General features: G+C 37.9%; 1 protein-coding gene across 1 annotated transcript; it reads right to left on the minus strand.

Moving 5' to 3' along the window:
- On the minus strand, positions 1–24,250 carry ABCD3 (ATP binding cassette subfamily D member 3). Its single transcript, XM_042873809.1, has 23 exons — positions 24,093–24,250; positions 14,009–14,045; positions 13,169–13,267; positions 12,861–12,949; positions 11,611–11,680; positions 10,649–10,746; positions 9,876–9,999; positions 9,406–9,462; positions 8,366–8,508; positions 7,994–8,063; positions 6,576–6,645; positions 6,370–6,467; positions 6,199–6,290; positions 5,611–5,699; positions 5,457–5,529; positions 4,515–4,578; positions 3,994–4,071; positions 3,837–3,902; positions 3,651–3,740; positions 3,318–3,437; positions 2,803–2,907; positions 1,077–1,133; positions 1–389 (listed from the first exon to the last, which is right to left on the minus strand). The coding sequence occupies exons 1-23, from the start codon at positions 24,206–24,208 to the stop codon at positions 312–314; spliced, it is 1,983 nt and encodes a 660-aa protein (XP_042729743.1). The 5' UTR covers positions 24,209–24,250; the 3' UTR covers positions 1–311.
- Between the last annotated feature and the right edge of the window lie 178 nt (positions 24,251–24,428).

The raw sequence follows: 24,428 nt of genomic DNA on the forward strand, positions 1-24,428 counted from the left end.
CTACAAAAGTCAAATCAGCTGATTTCAAATGGTTTGCATCCCAGGATGAATCAGGTTACACTGATTTAAGCCCAATTTAATTTAGGCAGGTTTTTAAACCACAAGAATAAAGACATTCTTAGTACATATTAATAATTAAACCAACATATACACAATTAGCAATATCCTACATAATAGTAAACGCTTAAGAGCTTGTTTTAAGTTATCCTAGTTAATTTGTTTAAAAACAAGCTGAGTAGATTTACTGTACAAGGTTTGCCATTCTACACATTTCCAGTAATCAGTCTCTGTAGCAGTTCAGTTTATGAGCTTTAAGATCCAAATTCAACTGTGTCTTCAGTTATCTTCTTGAATTCATAGTTTCCTCTGCCATCCATGCGCAAGTAAAACTGAAACAAAAACACATACATTATCAATCCCTTAAAAATTACCACCCCGTAAGCGCACAAATAAGTTACAATTTTTAAGAAGCTTCAACATAAAATCTTGAATTCAGCTGGCCAGGGCTTCCCACCTTGTGCTTCACTAAATTTGATTACCTCTAGCAGAAAAAAGTATGTGTGTGCATAATGTACATAAACACACACAGATTTTGTTTTTATAAAGCATACAGGTCACACCCAGACTGAATGTCCATCTTCTGTCCACTGTGACAATGTACTGAAAGCAAACATTCATCCTTCTATATTAATTCAGCATCCACCCCTCCTCCCTTCCTGTTATACACACACACAATTTGGGTCTATGCATTAGAGAGAAATTTATGTACAGGTTTAGGAGGTAGGTATCTTCTGAAAGCAAGTTCTCCATACTTTGTACTGAACTCTCATTAAAGTTGGTTTGCTGTTGGCTTAGGGTTATTTTTTCAGGCTAAAAACTTTTCATAATTAGATGTACAAGAATATTTCAAATACTGCAACAGTATTATGAAATAATCCTTTTATTAAATTAACCTTTTAATAAAACAGAACGTGACCTACTAGGAAATAAGATGTGAACATCTTGAATTTAATAGAAAAATCAAAATAAATCTCAACCAACTACAGATATACTTAGTAAAAGGATAGATTACGTACATCATGATGCTTCCAGAGTGACTTCCGGTGGGATACAGTGAAGAGAGTAATGCCAACCTACATGAATAAGGAAATAAGGCAGTTAATGTCATTTTTCTCATGGAGAGATAGTATTTATTTTTCAGCCGGATACAGCTGATGAAGTTAAATTCATAAAAACAAGCTTCCAGACCACTAGTCTGTGTAGTAGTAAGTAGTGTAAATACGCAGCCTTAATGCAAGAACTTAACAATTTTAAAAAAAAAAAAAAAAAAAAAAGAGTTCCAACTTTCCCAATTCATTTCACCATTCTCTTGCTCCTGATCGTTTGGTATTAATAAGGCAAGGAAGATAAAGCTTCAGGTGACTAAAATATAGCTGATAATTTAAAATAGTCTACTTAAACATGAAAAAAAAAAAGTCACAAATCCCCAGGCCACACAAGCTATTAATTATAACCTTTGTAAGGGACAACTTAAAGGCAATTTTCCTTTGCTTCCTTGCAACTCAGTTAACTATGCATCCCCAGCAGCTGTACCAAATACAAGACCAAATGGCTCCAACAATAAAATGGTAATTGTCTTTGTTTCTGCAAGGACAGATTAGATAGGAACTCTGTTTCTCAGCAATATGCATTAGTCACCTGGCAACAGTAATCCTAAAAAACAAGCGGACGTTCCAGTCTTAATGAAATAAAACACCCTAAACTGTTCTTACAAAATGTTCACAGTATTCATAGTTATGTGGCAAAATTACTTCAAGAAACAATGCCTATTATTCTGCAGTCCTCATCTAATAAGAGTTCTGATGCAGAGTATCACATGTACACCTCAATCACCAAGAGACTTTAAAACACTTATCGAACCCTAGCACACACAAAGAGACCCTGCATGCCCTGAGCTTTTCTTTTTTCTCCCTCCAATAAATTCTATACTACGCATAAGATAGAATCCACTTATACTATTTTCAAGTTTCCTCTTAACCACAGATACAATTCTAGAGATGTATTTGAGGAAAAAAATTACATGTCTTTAGGAGTACATTTCAAATAACTCTTGTAAACTATGTAAACTCTTTCGCTCTTCTTAGCCATGAAGAACAACGGATGAATACTAAGGAAAAAACAAAGATTTTCTTAGTAATACAATCTCAGGGATGCAAGAGCAGAAGAAATGAGAGAGTGGATAGGCAGTGCCAAAGTTCTTCTGCAGCACTGATTTGTGAAGGCCCTGAGCGTTCTCCAGAAACATCTTCATGCACACCCTGAATACTTCATTGTATAATACATATTCGAGCTCCCACACTAGGTTTGAAACAATACTAGGCACTTAATATAAGTTTTTTTCTGAAGTAGTAAAGAATACTTATCTGGAGTTGGAAGATGCAGCCTGGCCCTCTCAAATAACAAAGAAAAAAGATTATCTTTCTGCAAGGCACCCTAGAAGCATGCAGAATGTCTGGGAAGACGACCAGGTTATTTGCTATGTAAATCACAGAACTGAGTAGGTGAGAAGAAATGAAATAGCAGTGGGCCATTTCTACTACAGAGATTCATGAGGCATTACTGCAGGAAGAAATAATTACACTAAAGTGATGAAACATACGTGTATTCACTAAGGACTGACACAACTGCTATAGCTAGCAATTTTATCTCCAGTCTTTCTAAAATAGAAACTCACTAAAAGCAGTGAGAATACAGGAATGCTTTCTTGTACAATTCATTGAAAAATAAAAGGAAAGGACTTACCTTTCGGCAGTGGCTGTAAATGTAGCCTTCTACATCAACACTAACAGCACTGGTGCATTCATCCAGAATTGCAAACTGGGGCTTATGATAAAATAGTCTTGCCATCTGGAATGCAAACCGAAGAAACTATGTGGATACATGACTGCAGTCAGTACAGCCTTGTGACAATTTAAACTTAAAATCGATGTCCAAAAATTTACCGCGGCCAGAGAATTGAGAGCTGTACATTACATCATTGATTTTTTGTTTTTACTTGCAAAACCATTATTTTAAAATCATCTTTCACATAATCAAAGCGCAAGGAGTGGTACAAGCTCAGCATTCTTACTACATTTCAAGCAAAAGTAATTGTTTCTTTAACTATGTGTTTTTGCTATATTCAGATACTTCACTTTTTGGGGTTTCCTTCTTTAAGTAAAATATCAATATTTAATACACAAAATTTGCTTAAAATCCAGATTGCATTTTCAACTTATTTCCTGTATTTTTTAAGTACTTATGCTTTTGAGACATACAGCCATTCTCTGCTTTTCTCCTCCACTGAGCACATCCATCCAGTCCTGAACACTGTCCCAGCCTCCTTCACGCTCCAAGATTTGACCCAGCTGGACATTATCCAAGTACTCCTTCAGCACCTTTTTCAAAAAGTAGTAATAAAGTTTCAGTGAACTTTAAAAATATATATATTTAGAAGAGTTATAAAGGGTTATCCTACTATGCAGGTGTAACATCGACCATGATAAACATTAGAAACAAACTAAATGTAGTGTTTTTAATAGTATCAGTATTTTTAATCTAAAGCACAACCATTTGTTTCACTTAATATGAGTAAATGAATCACTTATTACCTGGTCAGAAATCCCTTTCTTTCGCTGATCTTCTAAAGTATCTGGGTATATAACTTGATCTCTGAGTGTTCCAAGAGTCATATATGGTCTCTGAGACAGTTACAGACAATAAGTTATGTCAAATATTTATGAACAGTCATCAAAGGAAGAGAGAGAAGACCTGTCTGTTAAAGTGCTTTATCTCACCTGAGGAACATAGAACAACTTTCCTCTTACAGGTTTTGTTAAACGTCCACCAAACAATGGCCACAACTACAAGAAAAAGATTTAAACTTGAGGAAAAAAGTTCTACAATTGTGTTTCTGTTGCAGATTCTTCCAAATCTATTTGAAAGTTTCCTTACTTCACCAAGAACACGAAAAAGTGAGCTCTTCCCACATCCATTTGGCCCACAAACCAGAACATTTGTACCAGATCGAACCTAAAAATGGAAAGACAAAACATTAAAACAGTAGTGAGAAAGTACTGCTGAAAGCTACTGAAAGCTGCTATAAATGATAAGACAAACTCTTGTCCTTGTAGGCTTGTACATAGTAGCAGATTTTGACATCAGTGAAGAATTTCCAACAATACTTAAATTCTTTACTCCAGCTAGTTTGGCATCAATTGCAGCTGGAAAAAAAACATACTTGTAACAAACTTTATTTGCAACAACAGTTTACTGCCTTTATTTTTCAAAATTAAGGAAAAACATGAATTTTGTTCTTGCATATGCACATCATACAAGCATTTTTGTTTGCTTGTTTTTGTTCTTGTTTTGTTGTTTTTTTTTTTTGTTTTGTTTTAAACTCTGACCACTTACCATTTTCACTTTGAAGTATAAAATGAAGCACAATACCATTGGAATGATATTTAAAATCTTACCTCAAAGTTCAGGTCTTGGATCAAAACATCACCATTAGGTGTCACCAGTGGAACATGATCAAACCTATTTGCATTTTAAGAATAAAATAAATCAAAATGAGAGCAGGTGCCTAAAGCTAGCTAGCACTGCATGCTTAGGCAAAGATTTCAGGAACAGAGATGACTTCAGCAGTATTTCATTCAGTACATTACCTCAGTTTCTAACAATCAGCAGCTAAGAAAATTAAGACTGTTTTTGTTTGTTGGGTGTTTACTGACCCACTTGAAAAGTTCTCTTCATGTATCTGTTTTCTGAATATTTCTAAATCTTTAGTCTCCAAAACATCCTATGGTTTTAGCTTGCTTTTTTTAAGTAGCTCTATCACCAACTTCCTTCTCCTGCCCTCCACCTATACTCCCATATCTGAGTTCCACACTAACCAGATTGAAGCTATTTAATGTCTTAACCTGCCTTACTTGGTGTCTTTGTTTCAGTAGTACCACTACATCCACCTATGTTCTTTAGGCCACAAAAAAAAATAAAACAACCTGCTACTTAAGTACATCAGTGACCAAAGCATACAAGTGCTTTGAAAATGAATACAGACTTCTTCCTGATTTTTGCAGCTGAACTACATCAAAGAACAAAACATGCTATCAAAATATTTTCTAAAGGACTGATGTCACATTAAAAAAAAAAAAAAGGCAGGCAGCAGGAAATGTTGCCAAGAAGGCTAAGTGAATACAACAAGCATTATGTTTCCTGCTAATATTGAAAAACAAAGACCGACTCTCAGAACAGAAGCGTTAAATGGTAATGAAAGGGAATTGTTTATAAGTGATCTATGCTACAGCAGGAATTTCTTACTGTAATTAAGTGTATTGCTCTATAAACAGTGGTAGAAGACTAAAAAAACAGAGTACGTTAAAAATACTGAAGGTGTAGGAACTTGAAAAACATACTTGATAAGGTTATCGGTGTTGATAATTTCGCCAGATCCCGGTATCAAAGGTAAAGCTTGTTTCATATCTGCATCTTAATTTAAAGAAAAAATGTATTAGAAACTGGAGCATTAGGAAGAGATGCCTAGTATTGCACACCATGCAGCCCATTTACCTTTTTCCTGCGATACCATGGTACGTTGATATTTGCCACTATTCAAATCCTTCAGAACCTGCATTAATTCCGTAATCCGAGCTGTGAAACTAAAGAAAACAAAACTTATAAATAATCCTTAGAAGTTTCAGAAATCTATGTGAGGAGTAGTATTCTATTAAAAAGTCAAAATGAAATGTTCATCAAACCAGCACAGGAAGTGAAGAGTTTAGAATTGCACTGAGATTGTAAGAACCTTTTCCTACTGCAGTCAGATATTCCATATTTTAGTGAAGGATGTATTGTAAGTGAAAAACAAACCCCCAAACATTTTGGTAAAATAACACATAACTGATTCACAGGTACCTGCCAACATCCTTTCAACTAACCATTCAAACTGTACGCTGCTTCTTTTTAGTGGAAGCAAATATCATGTCTTCAAATACAGCGTTTCCAGTGCAAAATATTTTTAATTTTTGAATACACTATTATGAACAAAGCACATAGCTCATTTTAATTCTACAGTTACCTGTTTCTTAAAATGAGATGAGAATCAGCAGAAACATAACTTCAAGAAAGATCATCTTACGCAAGTAGTGTTACACTTACCCAGCCAATCTCGTCATTTCACGACCTGCTAGGACTATTCTACCCAAAGCTTGAGACATTCTCAGTAACATTCTTCCACTTTGGTAGTAATCCTAGAGTAGAATAAAGTTTCTTTATATGAACTAACAAAACATAAATTCAATATATTGTTTTGAATTCCGTTGTGCTTACCTCTAGAAGTTCTGCATGGGTACTATTCTGATGACGAGGATCAGCCAGGTTCAAAAATGGACGACTAACAACCAGGTAACCAACCACAGTGGCAAGATCTGTAGTTTTTAAGGGTAAATATTAACCCATATACTAATTGAAGCAATTAAAAGAAAAACAATTTAGTGCTGGCTATTTAATACAGTCCATTAGTACTGAACACTTACATTTGGCAATGATAGTATCAATGAAACCCATAGAGAACCGGAACAGGATGAAGTTATGTAAGTGTTCCACCTGGCAAGTTACAGAAATAAAGAAATCAAACTTTATCAGTCCTTGTTTTACTATGTTTTATTATTTTATTTTTTTTGAATTTTGAATCCAAGTATAGTTATTTTTCAGTATTTTTCACAAAAGCCCTTAACAAAGTCTGCAGCCTGTGATAATTACTACCAATGTCCCTACTGGCAAACATCTGCATTCTAGATCAAGAAAATCTACACCTGAAATTAAGCATAGAAAGGGGTCAGTAACGGTGGTGAGTAAAAAGGAGTTGAGCAGCAAGAGAAAGACCATTCAGTCAAAACTACATCCTGATTTTATTCTAAAAACAGATCTATAATCTGATGATAGTAACAGCATAAACAACAACTCAGTTTAATTTATACAACTGTACACATCAAGAACCAAGGGGAAGGCTTAGAAGAGCTCCAAATTAAAGAGCGCAAAATAAGCAAGGAAATAAAACTGCAGAAGGAAAAAGAGGTGGAGAAGTGGACAGAAGTGTTGAAAGTTGGCAAAACAAAGAACAGAAACAATTAAGGAAAAAGATGGTATACAAAATAAAAAATAAACTAAAAGGCCCTTAGTTTCTGAACAAGAAACATGAGGCACAAGAAGTCAAAGGCTGAGACATACACAAGTAGAAAGGAAGACAAGACTGAAGTGTTTCATTTGTAATGTGCTGAACAGACAAAAATCAGTGTTGAAGAGTTAAACCACATTTGAATTGCAAAGTAAGACTTAATCAGGAAAACTAGGAGTAGTTTCAAATGAATGTTTTTGCAGACACACATTTTAGGACATTTCTATTTCTCAGCTTTTTCTTTGCAGTCTCCACTTTCATTCCACTCTATTTTTGCATATACAACTGCATACAGTTATACTGAACCAAAATAAGAAACAAATTTTTCAATGTAGGTCATTTGTTTATTAATTATTCAGAATGTTCTTAGAGAAACCTGTGTATGACAACTTCTCAAGAGATCATATATTACAAAAATCCAAGATATTATCCATTTCTGTACTACACAATATCTTTCTTTTGACTAGAACCTCAAAGTCAGTTTATGCAATACAGTTACATTAGAATAATTATTTTAGCTGAAATTATAGTACTAACTACTACGCAAAAATTCTTTGACACAAAGCTGGTCATAATTGAACTGATTTTAAGATTGCTGGTACAAAAATCAGCTGTTTCAAGAAAATGAACTTAATGGAAACAGTGTTAGATAAGCCCTTTTCTGAAGAAATAAAACTGGAGAAAGGTTCAAAAGAATGTCAAGGAAAAAAAAGATAAACTTGAATCATGATGAGAAAATAATCAAAGTTTTGCTTAAAGTGTTTTTAGAAGTCTTACCAGTTTACGGAAGGTTCTGTGAATAGTCTGCTTTTCTCTCAAATTTCCATTATAGAAAGCAATTTCTTCACTTTAAAAAAAAGACAAAGAAGGAAACTTCATTTTTTTTTAAATGACAATCTGAAAGAGTCAACTATAAAACAGACTGTTCTTTTTGTCTGAAATAGTTTTTGCCCTCGAACAACTACCGCGTATACAGCTGTTCTTTCAAATTAGGAATACAATGCAAATAGAAATGATTACATGATCTGCATAAAGATGTGAAGACTCAGAACTGATAGTGTCTTTCAGAATATATTTTAACATCCAGCCTCTATTTACGCCACAGAATTATTTTGTCAGGTCTATCTTGCTAACCAAGTAAATCTATACCTGTTTGTAATAAGCCGTGAGTTGACGTATCTGTACTCCCCTTCATATTTTTGTTCTACGATAGTCATCTTGCCAATTGGTCTCCTTAAACGTGTAAGGAAAAACCCTGACACAATCAAGTATGCCATCATGCTAGCTGGACCCTGTAAATATCAAAAGGGAATAAAAATTTTCAATCCAATGGTTTGCAACCAAGATTTACAATCCAATGGAAACTGCAACATCTATATCCAAAATGCACAGAAAGCATTAAATCCTTGACATCCTTGATTCTCTCTTTCCACATGTCTGTATTAGCATCTCCTTACAGTCCCTTTCGTGCTGCTCCTCTTTCATGCAGCCAGCATGATCTTCTTGCTCCTAATTCCATGTTTAGGGATGTAATTCTCCCTCCCAGCTCTCTACTCAAATTTTTATCATCATTCAGAGAAAATCTACATCTCCCATTTTGCTTACTTGTTTCACTCAGTTTCCTAAATCCTTCCTATCTTCTCTCCTTTGTTTCCACCCAAGGAATGGCTCCTCTTTATACAGGTTACAAAGAAACAGGAAAACTAATTTTTCCCTTAAAAGCCAGACGCGCAAGATAAGAGCAATCAGAAAGGGCACTGTTCCAAAGGGAATTCCCAATCAACAGCCAAAAGAAAACAAAGAACTTATGCTTTGTGATAGCTGAGCGCCTGCAAATTCTGCTTTTTAGACCACAGAATCATAGAAATCTTAGAGCTGGAAGGGACCTTTAAAGGTCATCTAGTCCAACTCCTATGCTGGATACAGCAACATCAGAGATCAATCAGGTTGCTCAGGGTTAACCTAAACCTCTAAACCTATCCTCTTTAAGCTTGAGAGCTTTTATCTTGCTTGCCTCAAGACAAAAAGAACTGAAGTTTATAAAACACTAAGTATTAAAGCATATTTTAGTATATCCTCTGAAATAATGGATCAAACTATGATTAAGATCTAACATTCTTCTCAGACTCCAGATACAATGCTAGAACCAAAGGGATGAAACTTATTTATGTAGAAAACACTCAAGTTACCTGAGCTCCTATTGCACTTGTTAGCTTGAAGATATACAAAACTATATCCAAGAAGGGCTGTAACACAAGCATGGAGGAAACAAAACATTAGAATATCAACATAATATGAATATGTAATTGTGATTTTACCTCATTGCATCAAAAAACAAAGTTTCATACATGAAACAAAGGAAGATACACTCAGCCACACCTCCCTAGCCACAGTAGTATTTCTATTTAACTATGAATAAGCAGTTATTCTTCTTCTGAAATCTAACTAGCTGAGAAAGTACACACACATCCCTGCTTACCTGTTTAAAAAGAGCATTATGTTCTTTAAAATAAAATTTAAGGAAAAATTTTACAACCTATCAGAGGGTTTTAGCAGAGGTTATGGGAACTGCAGAGGAAAAAAGATATTACCATAATAGCTTAAACAAATTTTTTTTTTACCACATCTATAACTCAAAGCTCTCTATAAAAAAGTTTACCTTGCTAAGGTTTGAGTACAGGTCCACTACACTGTTACAGAATTTTTCCACATCCTGTGTAAGGAGTTGATCTGGGTTAGCTATTCTGTTGTCCAGATTTCCCATTTTGTAGTATGTATAAGCCCTGTAACAAAACAGTGGTTAAGAGGCAGAAAAAAGAGATATCATAACCTTACGATCTCAAATAATTGGAAATTCCTTACATCATGCAATAAGGGGGAAAACAATGCAGACATTAAATGACTGCATGGAGTCAACACTGTTTATGCTTCTGCAAGAATAGACCCACATCAACTCTCCTGTTTAGGCTCCAGAACATCACCCTTGCTGAATCTCAGTCCCACACTGCTCTACGCTCTGGTGCTGCATTTTGAGTTAGAAGATCTTTGTGATCATCTCAACAGCACATCTGACAACCTAAATTTAGTGCAGAAGAACGTAAGAAGCTACTCAAATTCATACATCCAATCCAGCCAGTAGATTATTAGCACCAAACAAGAACAACTGAAGGACTTTGAGAGCTCACCTATTAATAAAAGCCTATTTTTTTTTTTGTCCATTTGAGCCAACTCTGCCATCTTTGCACCTGTTGCCATATACAACCTGGATGAACCACTCATCCTTTTCCATGCTAAATGCAATCAGAAGTCTTTTCTAAATAATGTAACTACTAAGCATCTTGCTAATTTCTTACTATGGCCTTAAACTGATTTGTTTCAATTTGGATCAATTCAGTTTTTAAAAACACTGGACATTAACAAGGTGTTACTCACTTGAGATATTCCTCATAGAGGTATTTGGTGAGCCTTACTCGGAAGCAGAGTTTCAATTCATTTAGACCATATTTCAAGAAGTTATTTACTAAAGAGATCTAGAAAGAGACGGTATTTCAATATTTAGATAACAAGATTCAATATACCTCAATTCATCTGCAGCACAGCTTGTGCAAACACTTTAAAGTAGGGGAATTGTCCTCTGGAAGTCAATAATACTGTTTAACTTACTTAAAACCAAATATATGGTGTCCACACAATTACTGATTAAGTTTTCATTTACATTTTTGACAACTCCAGTTCTCTGTGGTACTCATCACATCAGAAGATCTAACATTAACCAACGTTCAGATAACAAATCTTTAGCTTTTCTGCTAAACTAAGAGAGCCACCCTTTAATGTGGCCAAAGTGCCCTAATGACTGATTCACTATTATGCCTACCATATATAACAGCTAGATTATTTATTAGGTAGTAACAATTGTGTTGTCTTTTTTTTTTTTTTTAATCTAGCAGGAGTCAGATTTTCGAAAGCTGAAGGAAAAGTCAATGGGAAAAAACCCAAGTCTTAGAAAAGAGTTGTAAGAAATTTAAAGCTAGAAAACTGAAAAGAGTTCTTCAATTGTATCAAAAAATTCTAAAACTGCATTGCTAAACATCACCCAATTCACAGAACGAGACTAGGCAGTCCTACAGGTGCCATACTGTGCAGTTAGCCAAAACTACCACAAACAAAACCAACCTGAAAAACTACACATAACAGCAAAGTCAGCAAGCACGCAGAAATGTGCCAATAGTCTCTCACATATGAAGCCAGGAAATTAAATCTGTTCAATACAGACCTTCACATAAAGCAACTACTCCCCACAGACTCTGAGACACCCATTTGAAATCTTTTCCTCAAATTTTCATTTGTGCCATTCTTATAGCAGAAAATATCTCAAATCCAAGAAAAGCACTTACGGCAGGCATTGCAGCAATGAAGTTCAGCAAGTATTTCTTGAAATCTTTTCTGCTGCGACCAATGATAGCACTGCAAACAGCCATAAGCTAAGAGTTATTTACAAGAGAAACTATAACCTGGTAGTATTCAAATGGAGGAACTGTCAGTGGATCACACAGCAGAGGAAAAAAAAAACTCACAGCGAAGACCAGCGGTTTGTAGCTGTAGGATCAAGAATGACAAACTCAAGTAAAATATGCATCAGGAGAATTCTTATCATCTCCCACTAGTAACAAAACAAAATTATCCTCTGATATAAAGATATAACTACTGCCATTGAACTTCCTTACATGTTCTCGACATTACAAGATCAGAGGTGCTAATATAACAGATAAGCTGGACAGCCAAAATATTATTGCTACCAGCTGGCTGACAGTTTCAAAAGAATAGAATCTGAATTTTCTAGCTGACAAGACAAAGCAATATGAAGGTAGAAGCATATCAGTATTAGAATTTTATTACATCTTAAAGATGAGCCAATTTGATTTATAACCAATTAAAAAAAAATGTTGCTGATGAGAAGCTACATTTATTTGGAAATATTGCAAATGAACGACTAAAAAGACTAACAGTTCACCAGTTCTGAAGCAAACAGCAAAAACACAGCAACAGCATAGCACAGTAGCTTCACTGTTGCAGCAACTATGGAAAATTAGCAGAGTATGTGACTGCCTATGTTACCAAGTTCAGCAGTTTTTAAACACCAGAACAGCAGCAGTAAGTTTTAAAGGATCATCTTGAATAGCCCCCCTATTATCTTTCTTTACAATTGTATTATGGGAACAAAATATCTGTAATTTAACAGAACTACATATTTCTGATTCTATTCAAAACTTACTTTACACCTCTAGCTCTAATGCCCCCAAGTTCTGCTATGCAGTCACCTGTACATTGACTTCATTTGTTGCAGGACCATCACATAACCATTCTAAAGCACCTCCCTGGACATTCAGATCACCACAAGACTTAGAGTTGTCAATGTACAAAATATGACTGCAAAATCATTTACCAAGAGGCACATTTGATTTAAAAATAGTGTCCAAGAGCAGAACAATAATTTTTTTTTTCTCCTTTTCAAAATAATAGGAGCTATGAAATTATGACTATGCCAGTTACTCGGGCACATTAATACGCAATAAGTGCCTGAATTAAACTACCCTCCCCTGCTAAAAGTAAGAAAAATATTTTAAAATAAGCAGTTAATAGATACCTTTCAATGACTGTTCCATTTTGAATCATCCAAATATCACAATATGTGCGGAGTACCAGCATTACAGCAATAAGTAGCAAATAACCTGTCTAGAACAGAAATGGATATATAATAGTTAAAAAATGGATAAAAGTCATCACATTTTAGCACTCTAATAACTGAAAGCGGATGTAGCTTTTTATACTTACGTGTTTTTTTGCCATTTTAAAGTATGCACTACAATTTTGCCCTATTCTAGCAAGGTATATTACAAGAGAAAACAACTCCAAAAACGCCCATTTGTCTTTGTTACTCAAGGCAATGCTTACCTCCTTACAAAGTGCTCTAGGGACCATTATTTTCAGGATTCGACATATCCTTGCAATAAACAACCTGTCCACCATCGCTCGCTCCTTCTTTCCCTCTTTCTGCTCCACATAGAACAAGCAGAACAACAAAAGAGAGATTTCTGTAAAACATGTTTAGATGGTGTGATATTCTCCCTAGCTGCATTACTTACAGCTATCTTCCTTCGGCAGTTTTTTGCAATTTTTCCTGCCAATTTCAAGACTTGCTCACACAAGTTAAAAGAAACGTAGCAATTGGGATTGCATGCATTAACAGCTAACAGAAATCTTAAGTAGGAACTAAGCTATCAGAACAAGGTGCAATAGGAAATAGTTATCATGATACAAAATCATTAGTTCAAGCATTAAAACAAATGTAATATAAAACAAATATTAAAACAAGTTATAAAGCACTTTGCCATCTCGAAGTTGCTTGTCTCTGGAAGACATCATCTGCCAGTATTCCTAAGGCCACATCCTATTGCTTCTCTAGACCACTGATTGCTTGAACTCTACTGGTAGCTCTTTATTGCTCAGAGTACGATCAAACTTAGAGAACTAGTCCTTAAATGTTCATGATGCACAAAGAGATGAAAAAGCATATGGCACACATCAAGCACTAACAAAAACTTCAGTTATATGCGATTACTCTGATTCTTCCATTTGTTTCACCATTACAAGTCTGAAGGTGTCATTCAAACTACACTTGCATCATACTCATCACTGTGTCCAAACCAAAGCTGCAATTATGGGACAGAAAGCAAAAAGAGGATCAATAGCACTTACAATTATTAAATATATATAACATGAAGAAATAATTACCTCATTGCACTGCAAGGCTTGTTTTCCACTTCTTCTACTGTAAAAGAAAAATAAAATATTTCACTTTTTATTAACGTGCATTTTCTTGATCTCTACACACGGGAGACAAACAGAAAAGCTGTAGATTACATCTCTACCACCTATTACAAAGCAGCATAGCGTCCTCACAGCAGGAATACCTGTATCAAACTTACTTGCTAATTTTACACTGTCACATGAAAAGTTATCCATTCTACAATTTGGTTTCATATAGGGAGATTAAGCCTCCCTCTTATCTCGAGTTCTGCTTCACCTTCTATTTTGCACCACCAACTCCCACTGTTTCTACATCTCTAAAAAAAAAAAAAAATAAAAATACTTAGTAGGTCTGGCTACAAGGCTCCAGTGACCACAAGTGAAACTACTTGAATGCAGGTTCAGCAGACCAACTTCAATTTCACACTGTCTACATAAGCCAAACAGATTTGTTTTGCAAGATATTTGACTTTCAAATAACTCATTATGCTATTCATAAAGATTATTTGCTTAATAGCCTGTGCTGCATGGGAAGAAGATCCTGTGAAACTAAGGCTCTGCAAAGGTGTGCTCTGGTTTTCATTTTTCATTCTGTCCTTTCTTTCCTCCCCTCATTTTCAAAGGGGTTAGAGGAAAAACACTTACCAACAATCACCCAAGAACACAAAAGTATTGTCTTTGCCCTTTAAAAAAAGCAAGCTGGCATTTAAGACAGTTACAGTTTGTCTTTCTTTCTGAACATTGAATAAGCATGTGAAAACAGTGGGAGAGTTTACACGTTTATGTAGTTTAAAAGTGACAGCCATCCACACCAAATTGTAACATTTCTCCAACATCATAATAAAAGTATTTACAGCAGGCCCAACTACAATAACAGTTTCAAGCCAGTAGGTAGGAAATCCCAGGGAAGCAGAGAGTAAGCAAGGCACTGCTCCTTCTGCCTCCAACTCCCCCAAAGCGCAGACACTGTCCTGTAAACACTTATCCACAACTTTATCAGCATCATCTCACACCTGTGCTTTTAAGTGCTGCAAAGGGGGTACCTAGGACAAAATGTCTACTTCAATTTATGATGATTGGGAAGACCTCAATGTCATTGACCAATGAAGCAAAACAACTTAATTACAAAGAAGGAAGAGGCAGGGCAGCAGAAGAACATGAAAAAAGGAGACCAGAAAGTGAGAAGGAAGAGATGCCAGCTTAAGAAGAGCTTAATTAAAGGTAATGATGAAGCACAAGCTCGAAAGGAGAAGGCAAAAATCTCCTATTACTACTTGTGCAAAATAGAGAGTAAAGAACATGACACACAGTAGAGGGCAGACCAGTGAGAAATAATAAAAGTTCAGAAGAGATGTAACACAAAGGAAACATTTGGAAATGGTAACAGCACGCAGAGTCTAAGAAATAATTTAGGTAGAGACTACAGCCTGGTGATGCAGGAGCGACCTACTGCTGCCACAAGAAATTTCACTCCTTCTTGATACATCTAATTTTTCAAAGTACAAAAGACCTATTAAGGCAAAAAAAAAAAAAAAAAAAAAGAGCCCTAAAGTAAGGATCAGTTTAGGAGCATGGCCACATCTGGTTTGGGAGAAAGAGAAAAGCATTACTCTTATGAGTTAATAACTGATCAAACTAAGTGGCTATCTTCCTGCATGATTCATGAATTGCAGAAGCGCAAAATAAAAGCATGCTGCTCTTCAAGATACCCTACAATAACTCCTACCTTTGTAACTTCAAGGTCTGCCAAAGTTTGAAGTCACAGCACTCAATATACAGCCACTGCTGCTTTAAAATGATCAGATACTAATATATCAAAATAATACTATATTAAGACTATGAAGTCCAGCTGAATACCTGAAGTATTTAATACGTTTCTCCTACAGTAACTGTAGAAATTCAGTAGGTGAAGGAACTGAATTCGCATGAAACTGATTATCCACTAAAGAAAAACAACTGTTCAGAAACAGCCATATTTGTGAACTTGCATTTAATTTGTATTTGTATTCACAGAGTAATCACAGAATCACAGAAACAAAGATTAAGATAAAAATTACATATTTGTAAATGAAAATGGAGCTGTAATGATGTTTTTCTTCCAAAAAAAGAAATCACGCACGCTCCAACAAGTCTAATACCTTCACTAGAAATGAAGCAACCGCAGACTAACTACAGGTTACTGAGATGCAGAACATCTAGGGCTCAAGAGATCCAAGTTGCTCTCAACATTAACAAAATTAGTCCAGTGTCATTTCCAGAAGTAAAACTGTTTTGCTTGCAACAAAAGACTCCACTGTAACTCCTCTGCATTCTGTTCCAGGCACTTTCCTTCTCAGAAGTCCCACTTTCTCAGGCTGCTACCTGCTGGCACTACTCCCAACTCCATTATCCTATTGTAGAGGTTTGTGTGAGAATTCTGGTTGCATTCTCACTGAGTGTAAAGACTAAATAACACCCTCAGTTAGTCAGCAAGAATACAGCAAGACTATCTGGTTGCAGCAGAAAACTCCAACATATGAGCCAATTCAGCTCCCCGTTATTTCAGACTTCACCTAATGCTAGAGCAGCACAGCCCTTAGTGCTGGAAGGGTGACTGCTACATGCTGCCCAGTTCCTCTATTGCACTTTTCCTGGTATGGGGGCATGCTTTAGTCTGAGCAGCACGAGTATGGGCTGCTGGGAACAGAGTGTTCCAGAGGAGGAACATACTGCGGTGTTCATTTAAGAGATTACTTAACCCACACACCCCACTCTTCAGTTTGCACTACAAGGCACTTCATTCAAGTTAGTACACCTGTCATCAGTGGGCTTTGAAGCTCCAGAACTATGAAGGTTGATTTGGTGATGTGGAAGAAAAAGATATGGATACAACTCAAGTTAGTGCACTGTCTCACAACCATTCAGTCAGTGTTACTGTCACCCAGGCAGCCACTAACTGCAGAAAAGCTCTACTTTCAGTCTTTAGCCCAGTTTCTCTCACTTCACCACAGAGTGACACTGAAACCTAGTTAGATAGTGTCCACACAGAGGCTGACGTGGCTAGGGTAATGAGAACTACAGAAGCAAGAGCCATTTTCAGACAGCTGAAAGGAAGCAGTGCTGGATTTGCCTCTGCATTCCCTTATCAGTAAAACTATTCTCTTTAAAGAAACATACAACAATGGTGGTTGCTCAAAGGATCATTCTCAGTATTACTGCAGAAGAAAGTGATTTCAGAAGCACTGCAAAAAGCCTTCCAGAGACCATCAAGTCTGGTTACATAAAGGGAACTACTTGGCAAATGTAGTTCTGTGCTATTTGTTAGCAAACAGGAAAGTTAAAGAATTACAGTTTCTTGAAATATCAGTCTCCTTCTAGGCTAAAGTTCATTAGTTCCATGGAAGCAATCTACACTGAGCTGATTGTAACCACATGAAATTGCAGACATAAAGACAGATAAGTAAGTCTTGCAGTTTAATGACAGTCAAAGTGGAAATCAGAGATTGAAAACAGTATATTGTGACTAACTATAAAGAAGCTACAAAGTTCACGTCATGCTACCTGCTTTCTATAGGATATCTGGCTTCTGCTAAACCCAGCACAAAGGAAGAGGTTCTGCTATAGAGAGAAACTGAACTTTTCAAACAGTTGCTACCTCTGAGCAATCTTTGTGCGTGTTTTTTGCAGCCCTTGCATGAATACAGGTGCAATTTTCAGTCCATTTTCAGTCACACTCTGACACAGCAAAGACAATGCAATTCAAACAACTAAAGATGGAGTACAATTGCAGAGACTTATGGTGGGAGGGACTAACAGCTGTATTGAGAAACACAGCGTGTACCTCCCAGTGTAATCACTGACAGACAGCTCCACACTGCATACCCAGCGCAGAGCAAGAGAGCAACAGCACAGTTACTTTGGGTCAAGGGCAGCAGGCACAATCCAAAAGGATGCACATTTATACAGTGCACCCTCAGAGCACACAGAAATGAAGGGAACAATTTTCTTGGCTCAACATTGGCAACTAGTTGCAGCACAACCAAAAATAATGTGAGAAGGCATTCAGGTGACCCAGAAAGGGATTGAAAGGTCACAGGCAGCTAGGGACTGGAAGCTGAGCTCTGACTGCTGCGCCACTAACGCTCAGAAAGTTTCTAGAAGCACTTCAGAAGGCAACAAAGCAGCACTGTTTTAGAGGAAAATCTCAGTTTCAGTATAAGCCTGCATCTCAGTAACAGAGTAAGACAAAGGAAAAAGGCTAAAGCTGTTGTTTTTCCATAAGCTTGCGGTCTGGCCTAAGATGAGGCTGTCACTCTCCCTCAGCTACACCAGAAGAAAAAGATTTTGTCCTCCTTCCTGCAACATGAAAAAAACCCTGCTGCACACTGTCACACACTCATGTACTAGATCCTGGCTTAGAGAACAGCCATTTTCAGCAACTTAATAAAAGAGAAGCCACCCAGGCCCAAAACAAATGCAGTCTGAACTCGAGGAGAAGGCCTGAGTCACCCAGCTCCTCCTGTCTCCTTGCCCTCCAGCTGAAGACAGCTTTTCTGAGCCTCAGGGAGGCTTTTTTCCACCCCCCCCTACAAGGTCAGATTTTGGATACATCTTCTAGTAATCCCATCTGTATGTTTTGGTGAATTGTTTTGTTTTTCATGTTAACACAGAAGTGGCAAGCAATGGACTGATCAGTCACATTTACGTTCTGGTTCACAGCACCATGTTGTCGCTGCCTAATCTTTCTTGATAGTTTCTTTAGCCTCTCCATTGTGCAGCTCAAGTTCTCTTTAAAGCTTCCACATACACGAAAGCAACCTAGCCATCTGCTGCAATACAGTTTCAACCTTTTTTGTCAGTCTTGGCATCTCCACACTGGAACAAAGTACCAAGCATGCGCAAAGTACCAAGCATGGACCTCACACACACATCTTCAGAGCCTAAAGAAAGAAGGAATAAGAAAGAAAATAATATCTTAAGTGCAAAAAACACTGAATAACAAAAAGCAAGACTTGTTTTAAGTTACAGGTGTCACTCACTAGGTTTTAACTTCTGTATTAGATTTCGTAATGTTTGAACAAGTTTTTATCAGTTCCAGTTTACTTACATGAATCACTGTCAAGTTCAAGGGCAGTCCTGACACACACCAACTTCCACTCCCTGAGAGGAAGAAGGCTGAAAAGCCCAGTGACAGCAAAGTGCAGCAGTCACACATCACCTAAGCTGACCTGTGTAAAAGCCTGCTTGACATTCATTGCATCAACAACTCCTCACTTTGGACCAATCCAATCTCTGAAGCTCCAGGCAAATATTTTTCTTCCTTTAAGCATTTTTTTTTTTCTTCAAAAAAGGGGGAGAAATCACTTGGATTTCAAAGGTTTAATGCATACAAAATTAAGTTTCTATACACCAGCATCCACTTGGATTTTAATGGATGTACTGGGTGATAGGGGAAGGCAACTGCATCTAGGAGCAGATTCTAAACGTCTTGTCACTTTCCATATACTAAAAGTTCCTACTATATTCAGCTTATTCTCATTCCCTAATCTCGTCGCTCCAAACTCCTTTCAGGTCCCTTCTCCAGCAGAAACCTGTATGTGTTCAATACTTTTTGAAAATAATCCAAATACGCTCTCCATCTGTGCAAGTACTTCGCTTCCAACTACAAAGAGACTAAGGAACAATCCCCACTAGAGTGAGAGAGTCACAAACAACCAGCTCACTTACGTACCACCCACTAAGGTTTTATTTCTAAAGCAACCAAATCTTAAGTTTCTTGTTCTAGGCAGTGATGTCTAACATGTAAGACAAAGCTCGTAAGACGTGGGGTTAGACTTCTGCAAATGAAAAATAACTTCATCTTACTTTAAGCATTATACAGCATAGGTTTTCCTTTTTCCTTCCTTTTTCAGTCAGTCCTATACTGTGTATAACCCTATTTCATTATTTACCATTTTTTTTGACTGTCAGTATCCAATATGAGCTTACAGTCTGCGTTTAAAGAAGAAAAAAGTTTACATGAACCAAACTGCTACAGCTGTTTCAGTCCCTGGTTGGGTTGGTTTCTTTAATGTCACAAAAAATATAAATTACAAACTACATTCATGCATTCTCAGTAAATCTGAAGCCATCTGCATTCAATTAAAATAGTAATTCCTAGCAACAAATTGCTATCCCATAGTAACAGCAGATATTAAAAGGAAATATTTGCTGTTTGTGTTTGCATGCAGCCAAATAGTACTCATAATGCACCAGAACACAGCATCAGTTAGGAAAATGCTACAGATTATTTGAGTAGTCCTATTTCAGTACTGTTTATTACTGAAAAGAAAACACCAGCTCCAAAAACCAGCCTTTTCAGATCTTGCTCACTGACATTTGCCCAAGGTCTTGGGCATTAAACTTTTTGCTGTCATTTCAGCAGAGAGAGGACAAAGTACAAAGACTACTTGATTGGACCTCCATTGGTCTTCCTTCTTTCTTCTGTTCTTCAAATTTTTCTCCAACGCTCAACAGAGGGAGTGGAGGGAAAAGAAACACTGGTCTTTAATGCAGATTTTTGTGAGTAATTCCCCTAAATGGAAGTGAGTTTTTCAGTGGTCAAAAAACCCATCAGCGCAGAAATCCTTTATACTTGTAACAATTGCTCCTGACAAATTAAAGTCATGATTGGTTTCTCCTGTACTATATACACAGAATTATGTAGTTTCCCAAACAGGACAATATTTTTTTCCACTATAAAAGCACTCCAAACACCACAGCTCAGGTCATTATTGCATTTACATGTAACAACTTCCTCCCTCCCAAGTAATGAAATGTTTTCCAAGGAAACAGACTTGATTTTGAGAAGAGCAACACAAATGGAAAAACAGGGCATTTTTACTGCCTTAACTAAAGCACAGAAAGCAATGTGCAATACCACTGAGCTTCTTACTACAATCCAGCAGTTATGTACTGGGCTATTTTGGGGGATTTTAGAAATTAGTTAAAATTTATTGTCAACTGCAAGAGATACAGCCTCTCAGCTCTGCAAAACAGATGAGCAATGTAATAGGTCCTACAGAAGAACAGCTGTGACTAAGCCAACTAACACTAATTACATGATCTTTGACCTACTAAGGTAGGCTAGTGTAACATCCAGCTTAATTATTCATACCTCACTACTTGATAGGAGTTGTACTGGACTTCGAACCTATTGCCTGACAGCCGAAATGAGAGTTGTCTGTTCCTCCTACAGTAGTTTCTGTAGCTGACTATTCCCTATCAAAAGTAACACACACAATCTCAGAAGTCTGTGTAAGGCAAGTCTGTTTTGTTGTGTTACACATTCAACAAACACACACTTGACTTGCTATGTTTGGCAGTCACTTGTGTTGCTTTTTTTAATTTGCATTTTATCTTGTTTTACTTCTCAATTTTGGCCAGCAGTAATAGAGAACCACGACAGCATTCCAGTAGACATTTAAAAAAAGACATTTATATCAGGGAAACATGATATAATAGTATATCAGCATGAGATAGAAATACGTGTAAGGAAATATACTGACAGTAAGTTCTGCCTATACATTTTGCACTTCCACAGCAAAATGCTAGTCTCCATTCAAGTCCACAATATTGATATACATCATACAATTTCACCTTCCAGAATTCAAGAAGCTGAAATTCATGTGACACACACAAGACAACATTTTCACACATTACATACTAAGGTAAACAAAGGCATTCACATACATAACACTACAGTTTGCCATTACTGACACACTTCAGTTAGCCTCAAGCTGCAAATATGCCACAATCTAGATTATTTAGATTGACAAAAAAATTCTTCTCCTTACAGAAAAGTAAAATTCAGGACAGCCACTTTTCTCCATCTTCCCAAAGTAGACACAAAAATTAGATGGCATGCCAGGCCTTAGAAATTTTTAACTATTATTCCACGCAGATTTATTTGTATTGTCAGCATTGTATGTCTGTGTTGTATACCAGCACAAGTATGATGGAATATAAAAATTTGGCACAGTGACAGTCCTTTCCAAAAGTATGCTATAATTTACATTAGCAACAAAGCATTAGGAAATGAAAGACACTTAAACTAACAAGACTAAAAGAGGATGAGGCAACAGTAATATGTGGTTGCTTTTGTGGTGTAGGCAGTGTAACTTGCTTACTGCCTCTTCTTGATAGGCAGCATTTTATAATGCTCCTGGCAAGGTTTGCCTCACAAGGAAAATGTGGAGAAAAGAAGGAGGACCGATGAGCAAATACCACCCTCAGAAAAAGGACAGCATAGCTGGCTATGAAACAACTGAATGGTGGATGTAGAGTTTGGAATTCACAGCCCCAGCATAACAGCAGTATTAAGAGCTATGCAACAAAGCACCTCAAAAGCCTAAAGCAGTAGTTGCATAGGTACAAACTAGCTAGCAACATGGTACTTATTTTAGAAACTGCATTTCTGGATAGATTTGAAAAAGCAAAACAGCATAAGAGAGGCAGATTACAGCAGTAACAAAGAGGTAGGAGGATAACTGTAGTATAGATAGAGGAAAAAGGTATAGGTCATATTAGGTCAGACCACCTCAACTCCATTCAACTGCTAAATGTGTGAATCATCTCCACTTTACAGCAGACAATAACATAATAGTGCGTGGTCACCTAATATGTACAAATAACTCAGATTTTTAACACTGTATGTAGCAAAATCATGATTCCTACAGGAGGAATACAATCCAAACACAATTTCCAACATTTAAGCTAGAATTCAGTTTCATTACATTCACTCTCAACTCTCACTCTCAAGGCACTCTTCTTGTTGAGTCCAGCAGATCAACATCAAGAAACCTGCAACACAGTTCAGGGACAACCCAGGACCCACATTATATGTATTTCAGGAGTATATTAAGTGTACTTCAAAACTACATTTGACCTCAATCTACAGCTGAAGGCATGCTCTAAACCAAACATAACCCAGAACTCCTCAACAAAGAGAAAGCAAGGAAAGTGTGGACAATTAAAAGGTTCACTTCAAAAGCACATTCAGTCTGAAGTACAAACTTAGATTCTCCTAGAATGTCTGCCTGGCCCAGTCTTATAGACAGCATTACAATACACTAAGTAGGAAAGTCTTGTAGTAACCCTCTCAACTTACCACTTTCAAGCTCATCTATACAGCTTTTCACCTTTTTATAGAAGGTGTTTGACTAAATTCAGCAGAGATAACTGGAAAATATCACCCTTCCCAATGAATTGGACAGAAGAACAAACCATCATCAACAGTTCAGGATCTTGTTTCCACTCCCATGCAAACAACATAACATAACAAATTCCAAGAAGCCCTGTGTTGCTCACGTTTTATGTATGTTATATGACAGTTACCTAACTTCAGAAACTTGTGAAGATATCACCTGTATGAAAGGAATTAGGTAAAATAACACTAGGTCATTGCTTAACTACAGGTATGCAATTGCTTAAGTCTATTGAGCAAGTCCATTTCACCATCTGTGTTTAGCACAAGGACAGGGTTATAGCAATTACAAGATATCTAACTGTACAGCCAGGTCTTCAGCACACGGCCGGCAACTGAGATCCACAGATCTGCCAGCACCACGCAAGGGCTGAGCGTGGAGCACCTTCTCCACCCATCTCACGTCCTGGTACCCCAGTGCTCCTCAGGGTTCAGTAGACCCCCGTCCCAGCACTCACACACAGGTGGGCCGCCCTCACAGGTAACCCAAGCAGGCGCTATCTCTGCTACAGCTGTCGGTGGGCACCAGAATAACCCGCGCCCGTTATTTCCCCTACAGACAGGACAAACCTAAACATTTAACTTTTCTCAGCGCGAGCTCGCAGATGGGAAAGCTAAGAAAGCGAATATAATTCGAGCAGCGGAGCCGGGGCGTGCCGCGGCTCCACAGGCAGGGGCAGCGGATGCCGCCCCCTCCCCAGGACGCGGTCCCGAGGGTCGGAGGCAGCGAGCCCCACGGCAGGGAGAGCCCCGGGCCCGGCCTTTGGGCCCCGCTCCGTCCCTCCCGGCCCCGCGCACCACCGCCGCTCGCCCCCGGCCCTTCGCGCTGCGCCCCGCCTGGCTCACCCGTGCTGGGCCGCGGCCCGCCGCTTGTTGAGCAGGCAGAGCAGCGCGCAGGCGGCGGCCGTGCCGCCGACAATGGCGGAATGGCGCACGGTGAGATATTTGCTGTAGGCAGCCATGGCGCGAGTGCAGCCGCAGAGCCGCAGCCGAGCCGAGCCGTGGCGAGCGGGCGCAGGGAATGCCGGGATGAGGGGCGTGGCGCGCCCGGCCTCGCCTCCGCCGGCCGGGGGGAGGCTGTCCGTCTGCCTGCCGGCGCGCGCTGTCGGCGCCGCGCTGGGGCTCGCCTCGAGAGCGGCGGGGCGGCAGCTCGTGCAACGGGCAGCGCTGCAGGGCGGCGGG

The sequence above is a fragment of the Lagopus leucura genome, unplaced genomic scaffold (genome assembly GCF_019238085.1).
Source record: "Lagopus leucura isolate 7727_CA_CO unplaced genomic scaffold, USGS_WTPT01 Super-Scaffold_100009, whole genome shotgun sequence".
Taxonomy (NCBI): Eukaryota; Metazoa; Chordata; class Aves; order Galliformes; family Phasianidae; genus Lagopus; species Lagopus leucura.

Coding starts and splice junctions, on each gene's coding strand:
- ABCD3 (XM_042873809.1), bottom strand. CDS start 24,208: ATGGCTGCCTACAGCAAATATCTCACCGTGCGCCATTCCGCCATTGTC. Junction 9,463..9,875: donor TGTACTCAAACCTTAGCAAG/GTAAACTTTTTT, acceptor CTTGTGTTACAG/CCCTTCTTGGATATAGTTTT. Junction 8,064..8,365: donor TCACGGCTTATTACAAACAG/GTATAGATTTAC, acceptor TTTTTTTTAAAG/TGAAGAAATTGCTTTCTATA.